We start from the raw sequence: 22690 nt of genomic DNA on the forward strand, positions 1-22690 counted from the left end.
TCAAGAAACTCCACCAGTGGGCGGATGGTTATTCCCTAGACAGGAAAGAAAAAGATTAGTGAATTCTCTTATAAAACAAAATTAAAAATTCAAGAATAACATCTCTTCTCCTAAGCTTTGATAATCAACAACAAAAGATATTCTGCTCCCAAGATTCAGCATGGTAAATGTCACCTCTTGTTAATTTTTCCTTCTTTTCAGATATAACAGCTGGCATATTTTCAAAGGTCCAGGTCTCAACACAAAACAATGGGAAAAAATGAAAGAAATTGAGAAAGTAATTCTAAGAAATAATAAAGCATTATCAAGTTCAGAGAAATCGCCTATTTATTGTATCATCCATAGAAAACTTTTCAATTATTCCTTCATTCATTCATTTATCAAAAACTATTTTAACTGAATTTCTGTTACATACATGCCAGGGCCTTGGGCCTTTGGGATACAAAGATGAATGGTTAAGGACCTCAGCTCTAGGACTTTATAGTCTTGTAAGAAGTCAGATATACCCAAAAATAGTTACAAAGTGGGGCAGAAGAGGAGTGATAGGCATGGACACAGGAAGCAGGTCAAGGCCAGCTTCCTGCAGAGCAGACCTGGACAGTGGTCTCCCAAGATGCTGGGAGCAGATTCCAGCAGAGACCACAGGACAGCAAAGCAGCAGCAGGAAGAAGGGCTCAGAGTCAGTTTGGGGCTCTCCATGGGTGAATTTGGGAAATGCAGGGCATTGTAAGCTATTCAGCAAACAATGAAGGGAAAAAAATTTCTTAATGTGATAACAAATATCTACCAGAAATCTCCAGTGTACATCTATCTAATAATGAAACATTAAAGCCGTTTCCATTAGACCTGGAACAATAGAAGGATGCTCTCTATCTGCTATTTGGCACAGTTCTGCCTGTCCCGGTCAATTAAATATGAATAGACAAAGGAAAAGTAGATGTATAAATACTGAAAGTAGAAGGACAAAATTTTTGTGGCTCATGGATGATCTAGGGTTTTTTTGTCCTCTAAGATAATCTTTTTACATCTAAAAATAACAGGTTTAGTAAAGTAACTAACATGAAATCAACAATCCTAATCCATCTCATAAAGTAATTTAAAGGCTTGGGGCCTGTAGCTCAGTGGCTAGGGCGCCAGCCACATACACTAGAGCTGGAGGGTTTGAATCTAGCCTGGGCCTGCCAAACAACAATGACAATTACAATAAAAAAATATAGCCAGGTATTGTGGCAGGCGCCTGTAGTCCCAGCTACTTGGGAGGCTGAGGTAAGAGAATCACTTAAGCCCAGGAGTTGGAGGTTGCTGTGAGCTGTAATGCTACAGTATTCTGCCAAGGAAGACATAGTAAGACTCTTTCTCAAAAAAAAAAATTATAGTAATAATTTAAAAATATAACACCTATGGAGCATGTGACAAGGGTACAAGTCAAATCTGTGAAGTGTAGAACATAGATGTTTTGGCACAATAATCAAGTAAATGAGGGGAAAGCTATGATGATTAGTTTGATGTAACCACGTCAGATTGTATTAAAAAAAATCAGCACATTGTACCCCATTTATGCATGAATGTATTCATGAGCTATATGTATTTGACTTAATAAAATTTAAAAAAAATAAAAATATAACAGAATAAAAGACCTACACAATGTCAATGAAAAAATATAAAGTAAGTATATATATAAGCACACACTAATATATGTTACATATGAATACTAGTTGACTATATATATTACATGTACTCTCTCTCTCTCTCTCTCTCTATATATATATATATCAACATATATCATAAATGCATAAAACCTTTACAGAAATAATTATAAAACTTAAAGGACATTAAAAATATCTGAATTTTTAAAAGAAACCTTCAATTGCTACATGGGATAACAATGTTATTATAATGACAGTTTTCTCTCAACTAACATGTATATACAACACGATTCCAGTAAAATATCCCAAAAGATTTTTAGCATAACTTGAGAGGCTGATTTTAAATTAACCCAGGAGACTAAATCTAACCAGAATATTTTAGAAAAAGAAGAGGGAGGGGAGAATTTACAGGTACAAACTAGCAGCTAAGATGCTTCAAAGTCTAGAATACCAGCACCAAAACAGGGCAGGTGAGGAGGGATGTGCATGAAGGGCGAGGGAAGAGTCCCAGGTTTCTTGTTCACTGGGTTGATGGCCACTACTTCCTGGCAGGAGTAATAAAGGAAGGGAAGGGCTGTGGGTTTTGTAGGAGAAGGGAGTGGATATGTGGATGGATGTAGTTATGTTTCCTGCCATGCATTTGATTTTCATCTCACTTTTCCCCATGTCTTGAAGTCCTTAAGAATGTTTTCTCACACATACCCACAGGTACCCCTGTCAGTCCAACAGCTCTGGCATTTTTTTGGCTTACCTTTCATTTAAACTTTCTGACATGTGAATTGATGTGGGCCAAATTTGGTATAAGACATATATCTTGTGTTCTATTTGCATTTCAGTCTACCACTTTGAAATAATATAGAAGGTAGTAACAATTTTCCAATCAACACAGGTTCTTTAATTTCTCACTCATGTAAATGAAAATGGGTGTAAATATGTGGTTTTCAGAGATGAGACATTTTCACCGAGCTCCAGATTCTATGAAACTACTAGTTTAATAATGGCTCAAGGAAAAGTCAACAAAGTCAACGCAACTTTTAAAACTATATACTATGTTCTAAAGATTGCAGTTTAACATGCTTTTTTCCTATCAGCATTCATTTGGTAAATAATAAGGGAGCAGCTTTTGTAAATATGGGACGTAAGAAAAAATAGGACACAGGGCCTGTCCCCATGCCCACGTTGATTCCTTCCTCCTGACAGATAATCCAGAAATGAATGCACTACTATCTAAATCATAAGTCATCCACTCCAGGAAGCAAGTACAGCCTACCACCAAGATCAACTCAAGTTTCTAAAAGTACGACATAATCATGTTTGAAATAATTAAAACTTATAAAAATATATGTTTGTTTAGTTTATTTTAATAGTTGGCTCTTTTCTCTTTGAATTATTTACAGTGATCACGTAGTGCCCAATAGCTATAATTTAATAAAGGTTCCCTTCCTTCTTTCCTCCCTCTCTCCTCCCCCTTTCTTTCCTTTGCCAATCACTGATTTTGGGGACAGAGCACATGGTATGGGTGAGGCATTTACCATATTAAGCTCTTCAACCTGGGTGTTGTATTCTAGGAGTCTCTCTTACAGAGAGAGAGAGAGAGAGAAGAGAAGAGGAAGAAAAAGGAAAATAAATAAGAAAAAAAAAGTGAAGAAAAAGAAAGAGAGGGAAGGAAGGAAATAGACCACTTTGGGGGAAGGGATTTTATTTTACCACATTGGAAATTTGTAATTTAGGTTACCTAGGGAGCAACCTGATAAAGCTTCCTATACATTAAAAAAAAAACAAAAAACCCTTAGTTTTCCATCAAACCACAGAAAATCGTATTTGCAAAGCACAACTTAAATGTCCATCCATTCATGTGGCACCATAAACAGAACGCCTGAGGGTCAGGCCTGACTAAAGGCATCCTTTAACAGCAGGGCCAGGGAGGAAAACAGGGAGCTGTGATTTGTTTTCCACCTTGTTCCATCTCCGCTTTCCTCCCACTCAGCTCCCACTGCTTCCATTAACGTGAAGGGGGTAAAAAAATAACCAGCTACTCTGGGAGCACAACGAGCATCCTTTTAGTCTGTTTCTTTGCAAGACAATGAGTTTTTTCATTATTTTGTTTTTAGAATTAATATTTGCAAAGGAAAAGAAAGAAGAGAGAGAAACTTCCTTCTACTTCCTTGCTGTTTTAGCAGGTAACTTCCAGAAAAAAATCTTGAAGGAACGGTTTGCATTTATTAAAAATAATCACTGTCAGTGCTATGTTGGTTACACAAGGCCTCACTCACATTACACACTTAATCACAGAGATGGTGAACTGACTAGTATTTATCTCAGAATGGGATAAGTGAAATGACAGCCCTAAGAGTGTCCAGGCTTTGTCTGTCGTTCAGCGCTTCCCAGACAGCTGAACAGTGATCGCTCCCTCTATGCTCGTTTCTACCCCTAAACCAGTGTTTTCAACCGTTTAATCTCATGGCACACTTGAGTCTCTAATTAAACTACCATGGCACACTTAAATTATGTCGATCAAAAAAAAGGAGTAAAAATAAGAACATACTTGCTGTGTTTTGAACTTCTTTCCAAAATAAATTAATTAACAATCTCTAAAAGTTTTCAGGCACCCTGGTTGAGTATCGCTGCCAACCCATGGCCTTCTCTGTCCTGCATCCCCAGTGTCCCCCACTCTCCTGTACCATCAGCCTTTCCACAGGCTGCTACAGCCCCCATCTTTAAAAACCAGAAACAAAAGCTGACCTTTAATAGGCGTGCTCTGGCCACCACTCTCTTCTCTACCTGACCTCAACAGAGTTGCCGGTATCGTCTTTCTCCAATTTCTCTCTTAACAATTCTCTCTTAAATCCAGAGTTCCATCCTCTGACCCATCATGCCCTCGTGAGGGTGGCGACTCATCACCTGTGGCTACAAGGCTCGGTTCTCCAAGTAAGCCTCTCCTGACCTTGCAGCTGCATTTGTCACAACCGCTAGGATGTGCTCTTCCTGAATACGCTCTTCTCTTGACTTCTCCTTTACCATTCACCCTTGTCAGTTTCCTGGGCTGGCTCCTTAATATCTAAATATCGGTCTGTTTCAGGGTTCAGTCCTTCGATGCCTTCTTTTCTATATTCTGTCTATACTCATTCTCTGGATAATTTCTCCAGACTCAAGCCTTAAAAGCCATTTATATACTGATGACTCTCAAATTTATATCTCCTACTCTCACTTCTCCACATTCTAGATTCCGATGTATATACGGTCGTCCACTCCACATCTCTACCTGGACACGTAACAGGCAAGTGTGTACATCCAAAATATGCACATTCAAAACTGTACACTTCATTTCCCGCCCTTCAAACTCAATACTTTCTCCATACCCCCAGCTAAATTAAAGATCCCCTGGTTGAGGGGGTGGCACCTGTGGCTCAGTGAGTGGGGCACCAGTCCCATATACCGAGGGTGGCAGGTTCAAACCCGGCCCTGGTCAAATTGCAACAAAAAAATAGCTGGGCATTGTGGTGGGCACCTATAGTCCCAGTTACTCGGAAGACTGAGGAAAGAGAATTGCCTAAGCCCAAGAGCTGGAGGTTGCTGTGAGCTATAACACCATGGCACTCTACCGAGGGTGATAAAGTAAGACTGTCTCTAAAAAAAAAAAAAAACAAGATCACCTGGTTGCTTTCACCTTGAAAGCTGGTTGCTTGGGCAAAACACTTAGAAATCTCATTACTATTCTTTCTTTCATATTCTACTCACCTACATTTTTCTATCTTGAAAAAGTCGAATCATCTTGTTCATTTTGCTGTAGGTCAAGAATAAATTATTCTAAGTTCTATGGAATTCTACCTAGTAGTGGTATATGTTAACTACACGTAAAGATGGTGCCATTATTAAGCTACATAGAGAGCCAGACAAAACATATGACCATTTATTTGATAAAAGAAAGCACATGTGAAGGTCTTCACAATGTCTATAAAACAGTGGGCAGCATCCCTCCAGTTTGAGAGGCTAAAGTAGCCACGGTTTATTTAATTGTCGGGAAAGGTCACTCCACCAAGGGCCCTGAGTATCACACATGTTCTTGCAGAGGGTGCCAACAATGGAAGGCCTTAACTACCCGGGCCATTTCTCAGGCCTGCAAGCAACGAAGGATCTTCAGAGATGAAGTAACACATCTCCCAGCTCAGTCTGTCCCTCCTGTAACGCAGTCCACAACATGTGCAGACCCTTGGTGTCACTCCCACAAGATGAGATGGTGAGGAAAACTTACACAAAGCTCTGCCTTTTGCTTTCACCATGGGCAAGAATGTCCTTTGTTTCTGGCACAGGAGTATTCCATCAGCATCCACAAAATAATAACTCGTTAGCTTGCAAGTACAGAAAATCTCATATACTTCCAAGTTCTGCACAGTAACTCACAATAAATTCCATCATTAATGTGCAACTGACCCCCCAAATAAGGCCATCTCGAATCCAGTCAACCTGGCCAACTGATGGGCTTCTAGGTGACCACTGAATGCTTTTGCAGAATCCTGAGGTGCTGCCACAGAATTACAGGGACTAACTAAATAACAATGATTATACTTGAACCACTTTTCCTTCCCCCCCCCAAGAAAAAGTATATTGAAAGAATTTAAATAATTCTTTCTTTTGTCACAATTTTCTTAATGTTTTGTAATAAAACATTAACAATAACAAGGTTAAAAATCTGCCTCAGGATTTTACTTTACCTATTTCCCTGCGCTGCCTGTGAGAGGGGTGCCACTGCCAAGGTTTTATAACCAGGTAAACTGAGACCCACAGAGGCTGCAAGACGTGTGCCCAGAACATCAGCCCAGAACAGCCTCACTCTAAAGTCTTTAGAGCCTTATATGACTACTGCTCTCTCTACTTTAGAATGTAACTCAAATACATAAACAGCACATTATATTTTATATAAATAACATAACCAATTGTAATGGAAAGAAAATGAACCCAAACATCCAAGAAATCAGATATTCACTCAATATTCCACAAGCAAGAATTTATTCTGATAACATATGGTATATTTCATAAAGAAAGAACTTTAAAAGAAACAACTTTCTCTAAATAGCAACACAATCTAAGAAATGTTAGAATTTTCATTATAAATTATGGTATCAAATAACACAGCAAGAAATTCTATTTTTGGAAGTAGGGCTAACTCAATATTATCATGTTGGAAGAGCTTATGGGGGAAATATTGACATAAGGGGAGAAAAGCATATGTAAAGTTTAGTAACAGGTCTACCAGCATAAAAGCTGTTGGGCGGCACCTGTGGCTCAAAGGAGTAGGGCGCTGACTCCATATGCCGGAGGTGGTGGGTTCAAGCCCAGCCCCAGCCAAAAACTGCAAAAAAAATAAAAGCTGTCAATTATAAAAGAACACTTAAAAGGCAAAACTTCATGCATGGATTTAGAATTAGTTATTCCCAATATATTTGTAGCTCACTAAGTATTTCCTGCCAGGTTTTTTCCCACTGTATTCCTTAATTATTGATGTCGTCTGGAAAAGATATCCTTTCTGAAGCGAGTGTGCATGTATTCGTGTATGTGTGCATGTGTGTGTGTTCATGGTCTCAAGAGCCAGTGGCAGGGAGGAGAATGGGAGGAAGAGCGGGTGGGCAGAGTCAGGGAACCAGGCAATCTGTATGCACATCAGTCCCCACGCTGTGTACATGGAAGGACAGGGCAGAGAGCAGGAAAGGAAGGCATCAGCAGGGCGGAGCTACAGCGACGTCATCCCCATGGACCTCAACGTGAACCTGGCCAGACTATCCTTAAACCTAATCAGGGAAAGACTGCCATCACTGCACTTGTAGTGTCTGGGTTCTGATCCCCAAATCTCCCCGCTACTGGAGGTTGGCTTGCTGTGTTAGCCACCATGGCTCAACTCTTCCATTATGGTCTTTCCCCTCTTCCATCAGGACCTTCACCCAGTACCTTTACCTCTCTCCCTCCCTGTCAGAGAACAGGTGGAACTTCCTGACTTCCAGCTTCCCCCCCCTCCCCACCTCTCACAAGCTCCTTGACTTTCTGCACAACATAAGCCTCACAAGTTGTCCTTGGAGTCACGCTTGACTCTGCACCCCTGTATCCACACTGGGTCTTGCTGAACAGTCCTCCCCCAAAACAGGACTGCATCTACTTCTTTCCATCTCTGCTGTTACCTCCCAGAGCTAAATCGCCATCATCTGTGGCCCACGCTACTATGGGAACACCCGAATCAGTCTTGGTGCTTCTATTTCTGTCTCCTATGACCCATTCTCTCACCCAGCAGTCAGAGATATCTTTTGAAGACATGTCACTCCCTGGCTTAAAATCCTTCTCATCACTCTCCAATTATTGATAAAACCATGCTCTTCAAGTCATCAAAGCACAACAACCTCTGTCTTTATTTCCATTCTCTCCTTACCCACCTAGTTCCTTATTTCTGCTCCGGGAGCTTCCCATCTTAGGACTTTTGCATCAGTTCTCCCTTCCTTCTGGAATGGACTTTACTCAGATCCTAGCTGACTCCATGTCCTTCACATGTCAGATAAAATATCACCTCCGCAGAAAGACCTTTGCTAACCTGACCTACATATGAAGGCGACTGGTTTCTGTCCTCAAGAGCAGGAACTCTGCATTTCTACTTACACTATCATCAACCACTAGGCCCTCATCCTATTGTCACCTAACAGACTGCTATTTCAGCAACCACTGCAGAGAACCAGCCTCAGAAAGGTGTCAATCACAAAGGCAATAACAAAAAATAGTCACCTTAACTAGCAAAGGGTCTCCCACAAGGTATCCTTCTCCAGGATCCCAGACCCCTTCTCCCAGGATCTTGCCCCCTTATGGAGAGGCATGGATGAATGAAGGATGAACTGACATCTGGATAGCTGAGTGGAAGGAAGGAGGAGAATCACGGTGCATTGCAATACTGAGCACTCACTACCCACCAGGCTCTCTGCCAGGCACCTGATTTAGGGTTAAGACCAAACAGGTTTTTACTACCAAAAGGTAGGAAAAAGCTCTACCTTTTACTAGTTGTGTCAACCCAGTACAATCATGTGATCTCAGTTTCAGTGCCTCACCTTCCTCTACAAATAGGGATAAAAAGCAGTGGCTCCCCTAAGAATTACGTGCCATGGAATTGTTATGAGGGTTAAATGTGCAGGGAGGAGGTAGGAGGGGGAGATGGGTTAAATGATGGGTTAAATTTATGAGGGTTAAATGAATTAACATGCAAGGTGCTTAGATCTGAGTCAGGCATCCAGAAAGCATTCTGTGACTAATTATTAAATAAATATGAAATTTTTTTAGAAGACATACATCTCCTGGTTTTCCTCCTTCCTCACTGATCACTTAATCTCAGTCTCCATGTCAGCATCCCTCTTCTTCCCAGTATCTTAGAGCTGGGCTGCCCCAGGGCTCAGCGCTTGGTCCTCCTTGTTGGTCTCCTCAGTATGTATTTTCACTCCCTTGATGATCGCATCCAGTTTCGTGGCTTCTCATGCAATCTGTCTGCTGATGATCGATTTCTTCCCTCAACTTCAGACTCCTAGCATCTGCCTATCCCACATCTCCACTGGAGGCAAACAGACACCCCTCACCCAGCATCCCACAGCTGCACTGCCCGTCTCCCCCTCCTACCTCTTCCCTGCACAGACTTCCCCTTCCTGCTCCTTGAGGACAGGTCCATCCTTCCAGCTGCTCAGACCCAAACCCCTGAGGTCATCTGTGACTCCTCATTCTGTACACCCACGTCTAACCCATTGGGCACTCCTGTAGGTCCCAACACCAGAATATATTCTCTGCTCTTGCCACTTCTCACTAAATCCACTGCCATCAGCCTGGTCCCGCCCCATGACTAAGTGGCCTCTGCACTGAATCCCCAGCTTGTGCCTTTCCTCTTGACAGTCTGTTCTCAACACAGCAGCCACCAGGATCCTCTTACAGAGTAAGTCAGAACACGTCACGCAGCTACACGAAACCTTCCGCTGGCCTGCATTCTGGCCCTACATGACCTAGGGCTCCAGTTCCCCTTAACTCATTCTCCTACCCCTCCCCTCCCGCCACACTGGCCAAGAGCACACTGCCTTCAGGACACACTTGTCATTCAGCCACATGCCTGGAAGGTTCTTGGGCTTGTTAATGCCTTACCTCCTACATGCTCACTTGTCAATTTTCTCCATGTCCACTCTGTTCAGAACTATAACGCCTTCCTCTACACACACACTACTGTCCCCTTTGTGCGGTATCTTTCACCTTCAGACATGCTCTATAGATTTACTGGTTCACTGTGTTTCTTCCTGGGGCCTGCCCCTCCAGCCCCCGCAAGGTATTTTCCCCTACAGGGACAGGGATCTTTTTATGTTCTGTTCACTTATGGATCTTAAGGCTCCTGAGTACTGCCTCACACATAGCAGGAGCCCAGTAAATATTTAAGAAATTAATTTCAGCAAATATAATCTTCTGAAGGCTTGCATATTAACTTAAGAAGACTGATAAACTTCAAAGTGAAGATTTGGACACAGGTCCACCCCACTTTCTGTCTCCCAGTATTCAGCTTGTGTTTACCCATTCCTTTGTTTCAGTGTGGGGGGGAGGCACTGCTAAGCAGTCAACTGAGGTCAAATAGTGGCTGGAAGGTCATCATACATGACTAGCATTCAACAAGTACACTTACTAGGTCAGAGAGCAAGACAAATGACGAGGATTAGCAACCATAGTTCACAATTTTCCGGTAGTAAGCTTAGATCACTTAGCTGAGCTTCCTTAAATAATAATTCCTCTGTGCAGACCACACGACCACAGCAGACTCTCTTACACCCCTGGACAATCATGGGACATGAACCCAGACAGGAAATAGTTTCCCTAATAATATAACTACCAAAGCTTCAATACAACTTTGCCACTTTACATCCTGTAAATAGATTTCATTACCGCAGACTGAAAGATCTTGTTTCCTTCTGGTACAGGGACAGACTTTGCTAGCAGAAAGAACTCTACTCACCAGAATGAAAACTGTAAAGAATATGACAACAATGGCAGCTGTAATGAACAGCTTCTTCCGCGGGAACACGGCAGCGGGAAGCAGGAACACCAGTGCGAAGCAAATGGCGCCTCGGAGTCCTCCGTAGGCAATGATGAACTGATCCTTAAAGGTCAGGGGAATGGTCCGGAACCAATTAATGACCTGAGTCAGGACAAAGACACCTGCAAAGAAAGACAATACCCCCATAAAAGAAACTGTGAGGGTCAGAATGTGAAAACACACAGGCTCATTTGCTGTGCTTCTGTGACAGGGCAAAGGCTTTAAGAATAAGCTCCAAGGTCTCCCCCTTTTCTCTATCTTGTTGGTACCAAAGCCCAGAGCCTTTGATATTGCAGTTCCAGGATCCTGGGTGAATATGTGTAATCAGGGGAGGCGAGATGGACTAATGTGACTTATTGCAAAGGCTTGAAGATACTCAAGGAAGAAAAAATGTACATCAGGAAAGATAGGAAGAGGACGAAAGAGGTGATGAAGGGGAGGAAGAAGAGGCAAAAAATAGAGGAAGAGGAAGATAAGGAGGAAGAGGAGGAAGGAGAGGAGAAAGAAGAAGAAATAAAGATGCAAACAGAGCCTCAGACAAAGCAAGGGATGGACACGGGGTAGAATGCCCCCTTCTCCCTGAATCTTCATGTAGCAAACATGGGCTCATTACCCAGTGCTCGCCAGATGAGGCAGAAGGCCAGTGTGAAGCAGACGAAGGCCCAGTTCCACTCATGGTTCTTCCCAACGGTGGACACGCCCATGAAGATGAAGATCAAGGTCTCGCTGACACTGCTCAGCATCTTCATGAAGTACTTGATGGTCGTGTAGGATTTCTGGGACACATTTTCTTCCACATACTTATTCATAGTCATTGCACAAGCAGTGATTCTGAAAAAGCAGATAAGGCTTCTATTTACAGATGACAACGATCTCAGTCAGGATGCAACAGTCAGCACTCAAGGGCCAAATTATAGCTCTACACTTCCACCCCTGGCTACAATATTATCAATGAGGTGCAATCCTACTACCTTCTCATCCCTCAGAGGTTTTCATGCACACCTATGGCTCAAACTAGCCAACTCCACCCAGTGTTCCAGCCCCTCAGTCCCCTCCAGCCAGATACATGCTCTCAAAGGTCTATAGACAAAAGCACCAGTATTCACTCTCCTCAGTATTTTAAATAAAACAAGTCCAAAATAAATATCACATTCATTATCTTCCTACAAAACTGATTCTTTCTCCCTCATATATTCTAGTCCCCTATTATCTAAAAATCCTAAGCTATTACATAAAATCTTAAGCTTCAAACTAGGGTTGCACTGAACATCTCTCTCTGTCACCTCTGCCCCTGTCCCATATCCTTGGTTACCAACTGTTTTGAATTCTCGATCTTGAATATCTCTTGGATCCATTGCTTAGTTCTGAGTCTCATTCCTATTTGCATGTTAGAAATGCTGGGAAATTCAAAATAAGCTCTGAGCATTCCTAAAGGAAAGAAACTCTTTGGTTCATTCTCCTCAGCATTTCCAAAACTCTGAGACCACAAAGCCCTTATTTCCACTCCCAGAGTATTTATTTTAATATGGCACCTCTGCAAGAGGAAGGGCTCTGGGATCAAGTCCACACTCCCAAGGTGGAGACCCAAAGCTCTTCACAGGAGTGCTTTGGACAATTCCAGTTTCACATCCCACCCACTCTCTACTCTAGCACACACCTTCTACGCCTCCACTATCTGGAACTTGCCAGACACATGCTTGTTCTCTCCTATCTTCTTGCCTACTGCACACATGGGCTGCCTTCTGTCTACCACCTCCCACCAACTCAAATGCTACCCACAAAGGGGAATTTAGGACAAACTAGGTGACAACCCATAGAAAGAGACACAGTTACAATACCAAAGGACTTCATTACAAAAGGTGCTATAGAATGGAACAGGATAGTGAAATTCAAACAAGATGCCCTGCCTTCCACCCAGGGATAACCCTGCTATAAACCAATTACCAGTCATGAGCTATGAGGTTTTCCAAATTCTCATAACTCTAGCACTACAATGACCTTGCGTGCACACACACCCTCCTCTCCCTACGTGGTCCGCCTTTCCCCAGAAGATTTTTGCTGTTTTAAGAAAACCCTCCTCCCAGTGAGCATAGGGATTAAGTAGAAGAATAGAAACCTAAGGATGCTCCGAGTTAAGACCTAAACATGTAACCATGAACATGCTTCAATGCCAGAAACAGCCCTCTTCCTCACATAGAAATCTTACAGAGGTATATTGATTTTTGAGTCCAATCTTTAAAAAAAAAAACAAAGGCTCCCGCAATCTAATGACCATATATTTAACCACAACATCATTGTCCCCCAAAATGAGTAACAATTCTTTTTTTGTTTGTTTTTTAATGACTTTTTATATTTCAGATTAGTACATACAATTAGGTTCAATATAAAGTCTAAGTTGCAATTGAGCACTTCACCTAGGAGGTGTGCCACAGACCCCTACACTGTGCCAGAGAGGTGAGAGCTTATCATACACCCTCCCTCCCTCTTTCTTGAATTCTTGAATTTAAATGTGTTTTTCTCTCATGCAAGCATGTAGTTGTTCATCTATTATTTTCATATTAATTTTGAGCACATCAGAGACTTGCTTTTCCATTCCTGTGACAGTTTACTTCAGAGGATGTTCTCCAAATCCTTTCAGGTAAATACAAAAGATGTGAAGTCGCCATCTTTCTTTATGGCTGAATAGTAAGTATTCCATGGTATACATATAACACAGTTTATTTATCCATTCATGGGTTCATGGGCACTTGCGTTGTTTTCACATCTTTGCAATTGTGAACTGACTTGCTATAAACATTTGAGTGCAAATATCCCTCTAGTAAAATGTTTTCATTTTCTTCTGTGTGGATACCTAGTAATCAAATTATAGGATCAAATGGAAGGTCTATTTTTAGCTTTCTGAGGATTTTCCAGACTTCTTCCATACTTCTTTCCCAAAAAGGATGTATTAATTTGCAATACCACTAACAATATAGTGTTCTCTTCTTTCTGTACCCCAGCCAGCCTGATCAAGCTAAAAAGCTTCTGCATAGCTAAGGGCACAACAACTAAAGCAAACAGACAACCTTCAGTATGGGAGAAGATAGTCGCATGTTACAAATTGGACAAAGGCCTAATGACCAGAATCTACTGAGAACTCAAACTAATCAACAAAAAAAGAGCAAACAACTCTATTTATCACTGGACAAGAGACACATACAGAACCTTCTCCCGAGAAGACAGATGAATGGCCAATGCATGAAAAAATGTTCGTTGTCCCTATCATCAGAGAAATGTAAATCAAAGTCACCTTGAGATATCACCTAACCCCAGTGAGAATAGCCCACATCATAAACTCCCAGAGCAGGTATTTCTTTGAGATTCATATGATGTATAATTTTTGTGGTTTCCCAAAGTAAAGAATGGTCTTATTAAGTGTGCCAATAAAATTCAGCAGCCATCAACACATGGCAAGCCCTATGAATAACTAAGGGCTTATATAATTATAGCCAATGTTTATAGCGCCTTTACTTTGTGCCAGGTACTGTGCAAACACACTTTGAATGGATGATGTCAGTTAAGCCTCATAACAAGTTTCTGAGGTAAGTTTTATTATCATTCCTGTTTTTATACAAGGGAGAACAAAGCCAGACAGAGGTTCACTTACTCAAGATTCCATTGCAAATAAATGGTGGTGCCAGAGTATAAACTCAGGCACTCTGGCTCAAAGCAAGCACTGTTGCATACTTAACCCTCATCCTTTCCAAGTTCTTGGTGAGCCCAGTGATCTCGGAAAGAGAGAGGTCTTTCCCTCCCTGCCATGATGTTGCTCATCCATTCTCAAGCCAAGCCTATTTGTATTCATTTCCTGGGGCTGCTATATGAAATAATCACAAACATAGTGGCTTCAAAAATGCAAACTTATTATAAGCTTATGCTTCCAGAGGTCATAAGTCCAATACAGTGGGCTACAATCAAGTGTCAACAGGGCTCATTCATTCTGGAGGCTCCAGGGGAGAATTTGTTCCTTGCCTTTTCTGGTTCCTAGAGGCTGCTGCATTCTTTGGCTTGTGGCCACATCACACCGATCTCTGCTTCCCCAGTCACATCTTCTCTGTGTCTGACAATCCTTCTCCCTCTTGTTAAGGGTCCTTGTGATGACATCAAGCCCATACAAATAATCCAGTGGGATCTCTCCATTTCAATGTTCTGACTTAATAACATCTACCAAGTCCCTTCTGCCATGTAAAACAACATATTACCTCATTCTAGGGATTAGAATGTGGACATCCTTGGAGTCATTATTTAGCCCACTACCAGGTGCTTGCATTCCCCTCTATGGCGTGGTGTCCCAAACCAGGGGCATGCCCCAAATACACATAGCTTGTACTGCTCACATGCACTTGGCAACAAAAGCTAGTGGGAGCTCATTCATACTGACTTGACGTGAAATATGAAAACCTCCCCCAGCAGGCCACGGAGACTCAGGGGAAGAGGCTGGACAGTGGCATCCTCCTAGTGAGCCAACCTGGGCATCTTGCCAGTGCCCACCTGAATATAAATCCTTTCTCAAAATATTCATCTTTCACATTTTGGCTTAATTTTTCTTACCAGACTTTAAACTGTAAGATTTACCCAATCGAAATAATGAAGGCAACAGCCAAATTATGGTAATTAGGAATCTGAATCATAACATGTCTTATAAAGAAACATAACAAACTAATGAGCCTTTCAAAAATGTCACCAAGTGGAAGATTCATAATAAAAGTAACTTATAATGTCCATATGGTTTTCTGTAATTCTCAATTCCCATGCAGAAGATGCTTCTAATGAGTCTATTATAAAGCATTTGAATTTAGGGACGATATGTCAAATAATGAACACCAAACTACCTGCTACCCAGTTTTTTGTAGTCACTTTCACTTTTTCTTATAAAACATCAGCTATATAATTGAAACCCCAGGGTTCCTCACACTAACACAACCTTCCTCTCCCTCACAGATTTGGATTTATTTTTATCATTCAAAACAAGAGTTTTAGAATAGTGAAGAATAGTTGTTTTTGTAAACGTTCTACACATTTTCCTCTGAAATCATATTCACATGATCCATTGGGCAAAAAGTAAAGTATATAGGCAAAACATAATCTTCAGTTCATTACTTAAGAAATTTAACAGAAATTTCCATTCAGGAATGATTGAACATACAGCTTTGAATTAAAAATGAATTAATTTTACCTGAATTTTTACAGCATCATTTTCAATTGCTTTATATCCATAGCATGAAACTATGGCTGGACATGTTACTGTAACTTCATGCAGTTTCCAGGCAGCCTCAGTGAGACACTGAGTGTGGATGTGCACCCCAGGTGGGAACCAGAGTTTCCCATGTCCAATAGCGTCCTGTTTGGAAGTGCATGCAAGTTTACCATACTGAGACATCCTAGAGACTGGGAGTGAATGTTCCCATTCTGGTCTGTCACATACAACTCGATGCACCTGGCCTCTCAAGCAAAGCCAGGAGGTATTTTTATTCCAGATTTTTCTATTGCACTATACTCTGACCTGAAGTCAAACCACCTCACCTTGAATAACATCATAAGTATACAAACTATGAATCTCCCTCCCATTAGGGAGGTACAAGCAAAACAACTTCTCAGAAACAGAAAGAATAAAACCTCTGTCCACTCCAGCAGGTTGTCTCCTAGAGTTGGTAGTCATCACCATCACAGTAAATTTGAGTCCCTTCATTTTTATTAAAAAAAAAAAATCACAAGACACTTATAAAGCTGGCAAATTGTGCAGGCTACTACCAGACTGTCCTTGGCCTTCCTGAGTTTGGAGTATGTGGCCTGGAGCATCCATAGGTACAATGTCAAGTCACAGCATATCACAGTAGCACATACTCTATTGAAAGGGGAGATGTATTCCTCCATCATCATGTGAACATGGGATGCTTTTATGCCTGAAGTCCACAGCCTTGTGGCCTCATTCTGTGACATCAATGAGATACTGTCTATTCCAAAATAACAGACTAAATGGACTCTTTATATGATAGAAAATTCTGGTTAAATTTCTTAATTTCAAAGCTTCAAAATGAAACCTATTGGTCTTTCATATCCCCAGTACAAATTTATTTTAATTGTCTCATGTCATTGAATTCTCTCTCCCCTCATTTCCATGCATGTCTCTCTTATCTCCATAACTAGTTAGCATGATTGCAGAAAGCAATTTAATATCAAGCAACGTGTTCTGAGCATATACTCTGAGCCAAATTGTGTGCTGGGGTCTAGGAAGATGAAATCAAATAAGACACAGTTTCTCCCTTCAAGAGTTTATAGTCTAAGAGAAGAAACAATCATCTAGGGATCAACTGGATCACAACACTGCAAATGCAAGAATTGAGGAAGGGGAAGATACTTTGGAAATGCAAGAAAACTAAATGGCTACATCTGCCACAAAAGAGAACAAAAGAGGATATTTGACTAAAATCTTTATGGATAAGCTCACCAAGCAGGAAAAAGAGGAGGAGAATGCTTAAGGTGACCAGATGTCCCGCTTTTGGCGGGACAGTCCTAATTTTTTATAATTTGTCCTGCATCCCATGGCATTTTTAAAAAGTCCCGATTTTGGAAAGATTGCACGACAAGCTAGGGAACAGTGGGACAATGGGAAGGGAATATACGGTTTTTTGGCTGCTGAAAAGGTTAATGTAACTTCATTTGGGAATGAAAAGGCTAATGTAAACCCCCTACTCCCCTCCTGGGCAAGGTCGCCCAGGTGGACCGGCACCCTACTCCTTTGAGCCACAGGCGCCTCCCTATACATAATTTTTTTTAATGTATTATTTTTGTAAATTGTAAAAAATTATGTTGAAATTTTAAAAAATATTACAATACTATTTTTGCATTCTATGAAAATTTTTGTTGTTCCATATAGACCAAATTTTTAATTAAGAACCACCCAACCCCCCATCAATGGTGTCCCACTTTACCAATGTTAAAATCTGGTCACCTTAAGAATGCTTCAAGGATAGGAAGAAGTCATAATAGAAATAAACAGGTGGCATATTCACGGCACTGCCACATGATTCTGTTAGCTAGAGAAGAAGATGTGAAGCTAAGGGATAAGGATAGAAAAAATTAGGGGTAGGACAATGACACCGTTATACATAAGGCTTAAGAGTTTAAATTTTATTCTATAGGTTAGGAAGAAAAGTGAGAAATTACATTTTTAATCATATAACTAATTTCTATCTCCCCAACTCAAGTAGAAAGTATGTGAATAAAGGTATCATCGATGCGTATCGTAACATCTGATGTGTCATTAACGTATTCCTAATCAATGACTACACGGATGAATCATTACTAGTAATGATGGTGCAATATGAGCAGATTTATATTTTAGAAAGAAAACTCTGAAGGACATGGGGAGGATAGATTTGAAGGGGCATGAACCTGGAGATTGGAGACGATTCATTTCCTGCAATGGTCTGTCATTTTATCTTCAAAACCCATTGCCTATATAACATCTCAAAACGTGCCCATGTTTTGACAGGTGTTAGGTTCCATTCTGTGGGACCACATAGAGGTAAATCATGCCCAGAATTTCCTGGTGCATCCTGCTTTGTTATTATCTTGCTCCACTTCAACATAAATATATGGTGATTATCACTAATTTAGAGACATAAAAGTGAAAGCACTGTAATTAGTGGCTTTTTACCTACACCAGCAATTAAGGTTTTCTTCATCACTCTATCACTCAAAATACAGCATAGGCAAAATTCAAGCCAGCTAATAAAAACTACCTTAACAGAGCCTTTGAGGGGAGAAATAGACTGTCTTTTCTATTTTGATGATTTGTCATTTGACTATTCTCTGAATAGAAAATTCCAAAAAAAAAAAAACTTTTTTCTGTAATAGTCCATGACTCCCATTAGAGGATTCACTGAAGGCTGCCTTGTACAGTTATTCATTTCCTTTCTACCAAGATATGTGCTTTGAGAGAACAGGGGTTAGCATTCACCTATGCTTAGCATGATTCTATGCCTATACATGCCCTATTACTGCTAGTTGAGTCTAGTTTAAAAATAAAGTAAATTCAAACTATTGTAAAGATAGGTTAATCATGTAGCCTTACCCATTTCATGGATTCTTCACATCTATTTTCTCCTTTATGAATGCTTTTAAATTCAATTCAACTAACGTTTATAGATCACTTATCCGCATCTACAGCAGCCATAGTTTTCTGGAGAGACAACACACACACCATCTCAAAAGCATAACAAAGCACAAGTCATCGGAGCATGGTATCTACCCACTGTAGTTGAGGAGTGTTGAGAAAGGCCTCAGAGAGGCAGGAAAATTCAACCACGATTTTGATGATGGAATTAAAGTTTCCCAAGTGAAAAATTCATGGGGTTATGTTGAAGGCAGGTTACAGGCAGGACTTGGCAATGAGAAACGTCCATGCAACAACCCTGCATCACATATATACACAGAGTTATCTTCAGGGTTTCACGTTAGCCATGGGAACTGAGCAGGAGCCTATTGCCTGAAAGTTCTGGAAGCTCCCAGCAAGTGTATTAGAGCAATAGGTCTATGGGCCATATAATTACTTGAAATCCATGGAGAAATGTAAATGCCTGTGCCCCATCCAAGACCTATGGAGAATCAGGATCTCTGGATGTGGCCTGTATATGCAAATATCTTTCCAGATGATTCCCAAACACATTGATGTTTGAGGAAGGAATGTGGGAGTCCAGGTAGAGGTCTCACAGAAGGAAGCGAAAATAAGAAAAAGAGTTAAAACGTGAATCATTTCCTTTAAAAACATTCTGGAGGATGAACATACTCATAAGATCTAATGTAGGATTTGAGGACCCTGAGGATTTAATTACACTTGGCCAACCATTCTGCCTTGGCTCCTCTCAATTTTTATGACTTGGTTCTAGGTGTGGATTTCCCTTCTCTGGCCTAAACAAGGTAGTGTGTAGGTGTCTTCATACATTCTTCCCCTGCAAGAGTGTGCACCCTGCTGCCAGCAGCATTTCCTAATCCTACCCAAACAAGAATTCCTCAGCCTGAGGGCAACCAGTCAAGGGCCAAGATCTACAGCTTTCACTCAGGTACCAATAAAATGTCATGGTGTAAAAAAGTCAAGGAAGAACTCAGATCACGTATTTACCACAAGCCAGAAATACAACTGGTTGCATCTCTGCTTAAAGATTCCAAAGGCTCCCAACTGCTTGTAGAACAAAACAGGTGGAAACTAAGTGCTTCCCCTTGGTACTCAGATATAGTAGAGCTTTGATTGAAGCCTTTGATTACAGTCCTCCCTCCACCTGGAACTGTCTTTCTCAAGTCTCAACTCAAGCATTATCATCAACCCTCATACACTATATTTTGCTATAAAGGGTTGAGCTTTCTTGATAACTTGCAGTCAATAAAGACTGGGATGACAGTCTCACTCAAAGTGAATTTAAGTTCACTGCTTCCTTCTGACAGCAGACTCTACCTCTCACAGCACAAGGCTGGTCATGTGACATACTCTATAATGCAGTCACAGTTCTCCAAATGTCTAGGCCAATCACAGTACTTCCTCTGAATTTTTTTCCAACAGAACCTGGTAAAGTGGATCTTACTTTGTTCTTCAGTGACAGGGTTGCAGAGATACACAAAATTGTTCAATCAAGTTTATGAACTCATTCTATAAAAATTGCTACATACTCCATTGCTGAATATCATTATGGTAACCAGATGGCCAGGGGGAGTACTTCAAAGGTGACCATAGTGGTATTTAGCAATGAGGTATGTAATATTTTTTTCTAGGATGAGTTCACAAACTTCATTGTCAGATCTTGTACAATGTGAGCTCTAATGGTTGTTACAAAAGAAGAGTTCCAAAACTGCTCTGAAGGGTGCACTAAGCACCAATGTAGGTGCATTGCTTCCCAAAGGGAGTCTCTCAAAGGTGACCATGGTTATATTTGGCAATGAGGTATGTAGCACTCTTTCTAGGATGAGTTCACAAACTTCACTGCCTGACCTCATAAAGTCCAACTTATCTGTGACCCTGGTTTTATGCTTTGAAGATGGCTAAGCTAAGGGAAGAAAGCCATCTCACAAAGGAAGATAAAGTTGACAAAGAACAAAAGTTCAGCAGACATGAGAGTTCCTAGTCCCATGACTCGAAGGTCAAATCTCACCTGCCCTTTGGAAGAATTTATTGGGCCAGGAACTGTGGCTCATACCTGGAATCCTAGCACTCTGGGAGACCAAGGCGGGTGGATTGCCCAAGGTCAGGAGTCCAGACCAGCCTAAGCAAAGTCAAGACCCTGTCTCAAAAAATTGCTGGGTGTCATATCGGGTACCTGTAGTCCCAGCTACTTGAGAGGCTGAGGCAAAAAGAACACTTGAGCCCAAGAGTTTGAGGTTGCTGTGAGCTATGATGCCAAGCACTCTACCAAGGACAACAAAGTGAGACTGTCTCAAAAAAAAAAAAAATAATAATATTAATTTACATGAGTCAGTAAATCCCCCCCCATTATGGTGTTACCTTGTCTGAGTTGGCTTTCCTTCACTGACACAGAGCCTCTCTCTACTGTTCGAGCTGGGATCCTGGCTCCAAGGACATGAGGTGACTCAAGTTACCGCAAATAGCCAGAGATTAACTGTGAGGACACATGTGAAAAGACCAAATCATGGCCACTTGACCAGTTTCCCTAGGAACACTGAGAAGTCAGAGCTCATCTTTGACTAATGTAAGAGATTGTGGCACAAGAAGGAGGAAGTGCCCGCAGACAAATGCTACAACATAAAGAGGGGTTGCCTACAGCCTCGCCTTGCTGGGAAATGCAGCAGCATGCCAACTTCCTCTCCTATGTGGAGAACTGCAGAAAAGTAAACCAAGCTTTGCAAAATCCAGGTAAAGGAATAACAGTTTTCCCTTAGGACACCTGCTATGTCTTTGAAGAAGCAAGCCTTGGTCCCTGGAACTGAATTTCCGGCTTTAATCCCTTCAGGGAAGAGGCTGAAAAATTGATTTAAACCATGTGTCCAAATGTGTCATACTCAGAAGTGCTAGCTGGATGGTAATTATACACCTCATTTCAGTATCAGTTTTCTGGAAACAAAAAATTTTGTTGAAAAAGAAAAGGTAATTGTTTCTCACCAATTATCCACTATATTTCTAATTTATTTTCCCAATGTACATTTTTACCTATATACTACTGGGAAGTAATATTATTTTCTACAATATTCTTGAAAGACAGGCCAACAGTATCATAATTTTCTAAATAAACATAAAAAACAGTCAAGGAAGAGTTTAAAAAGCAAAATGATGGCAACATTATCCAGCTATGCAAAAATCTCCATTCTTCAATTAGATCTCAGAGAATCACTTCTTAATTTGGGAGCAAATTGTTAAAGTTTCACATAGTTTAAATTTAGCAGCAAGTTTTTTCTTGTCTGAAGAATTCCCAACCCACCCTTAAAATCTACTTAATTAGCTACGCTGAAGTGTGATAGTATGATTAGTACTAACAAGAAAAACAGTATTAATAGTCTATCATTTTAAACGCCATTCTGAGGATGTAATGAATTGATTTTCATTAGCCAGTCAAATACAGAATTTATTGGGTTTATTATGCATTGCATCAATTTTTCCCACAAAAATTAACTTTTTTGTTTGCATTTCACTTAAACTAAAATTATCATTCCTTTAGTATCTGAACTACTTGATAAATACCAGAAGAGACTCAGAAACACGCTGGGGAAAGACTGAGTAGCTCTGAAATCTAACCCTGATAATGTTCAACAATGGAATATATAATTTCACTCAGGGTTCTTTTTTTGTTTTTTTGGTTTGGTTCGGTTTGATTTTTTGCCTCCATCAAAACTTAAGTACTTTTTGAGACTACCTAGAATAAAGACCAAGAGACCTGCATCAACAAACTGTGGTATATGTACACCATGGAATACTACA

At 40.8% G+C, this 22690-nt stretch overlaps 1 protein-coding gene across 1 annotated transcript in view; it reads right to left on the bottom strand.

The window, feature by feature from the left end:
• SLC9A2 (solute carrier family 9 member A2) overlaps positions 1-22690 on the bottom strand; it is a 100751-nt gene that overhangs the window by 20598 nt on the left and 57463 nt on the right. Inside the window, 3 exon segments of the mRNA XM_003794322.2 lie at positions 1-35; positions 10648-10850; positions 11342-11559. The exon segment at positions 1-35 is cut by the window's left edge and continues 17 nt beyond it. Of these exon segments, the coding sequence (XP_003794370.1) occupies positions 1-35; positions 10648-10850; positions 11342-11559 (456 nt within the window).

The sequence above is a fragment of the Otolemur garnettii genome, unplaced genomic scaffold, assembly GCF_000181295.1.
Source record: "Otolemur garnettii isolate 467f Iridium unplaced genomic scaffold, OtoGar3 scaffold00079, whole genome shotgun sequence".
Taxonomy (NCBI): domain Eukaryota; kingdom Metazoa; phylum Chordata; class Mammalia; order Primates; family Galagidae; genus Otolemur; species Otolemur garnettii.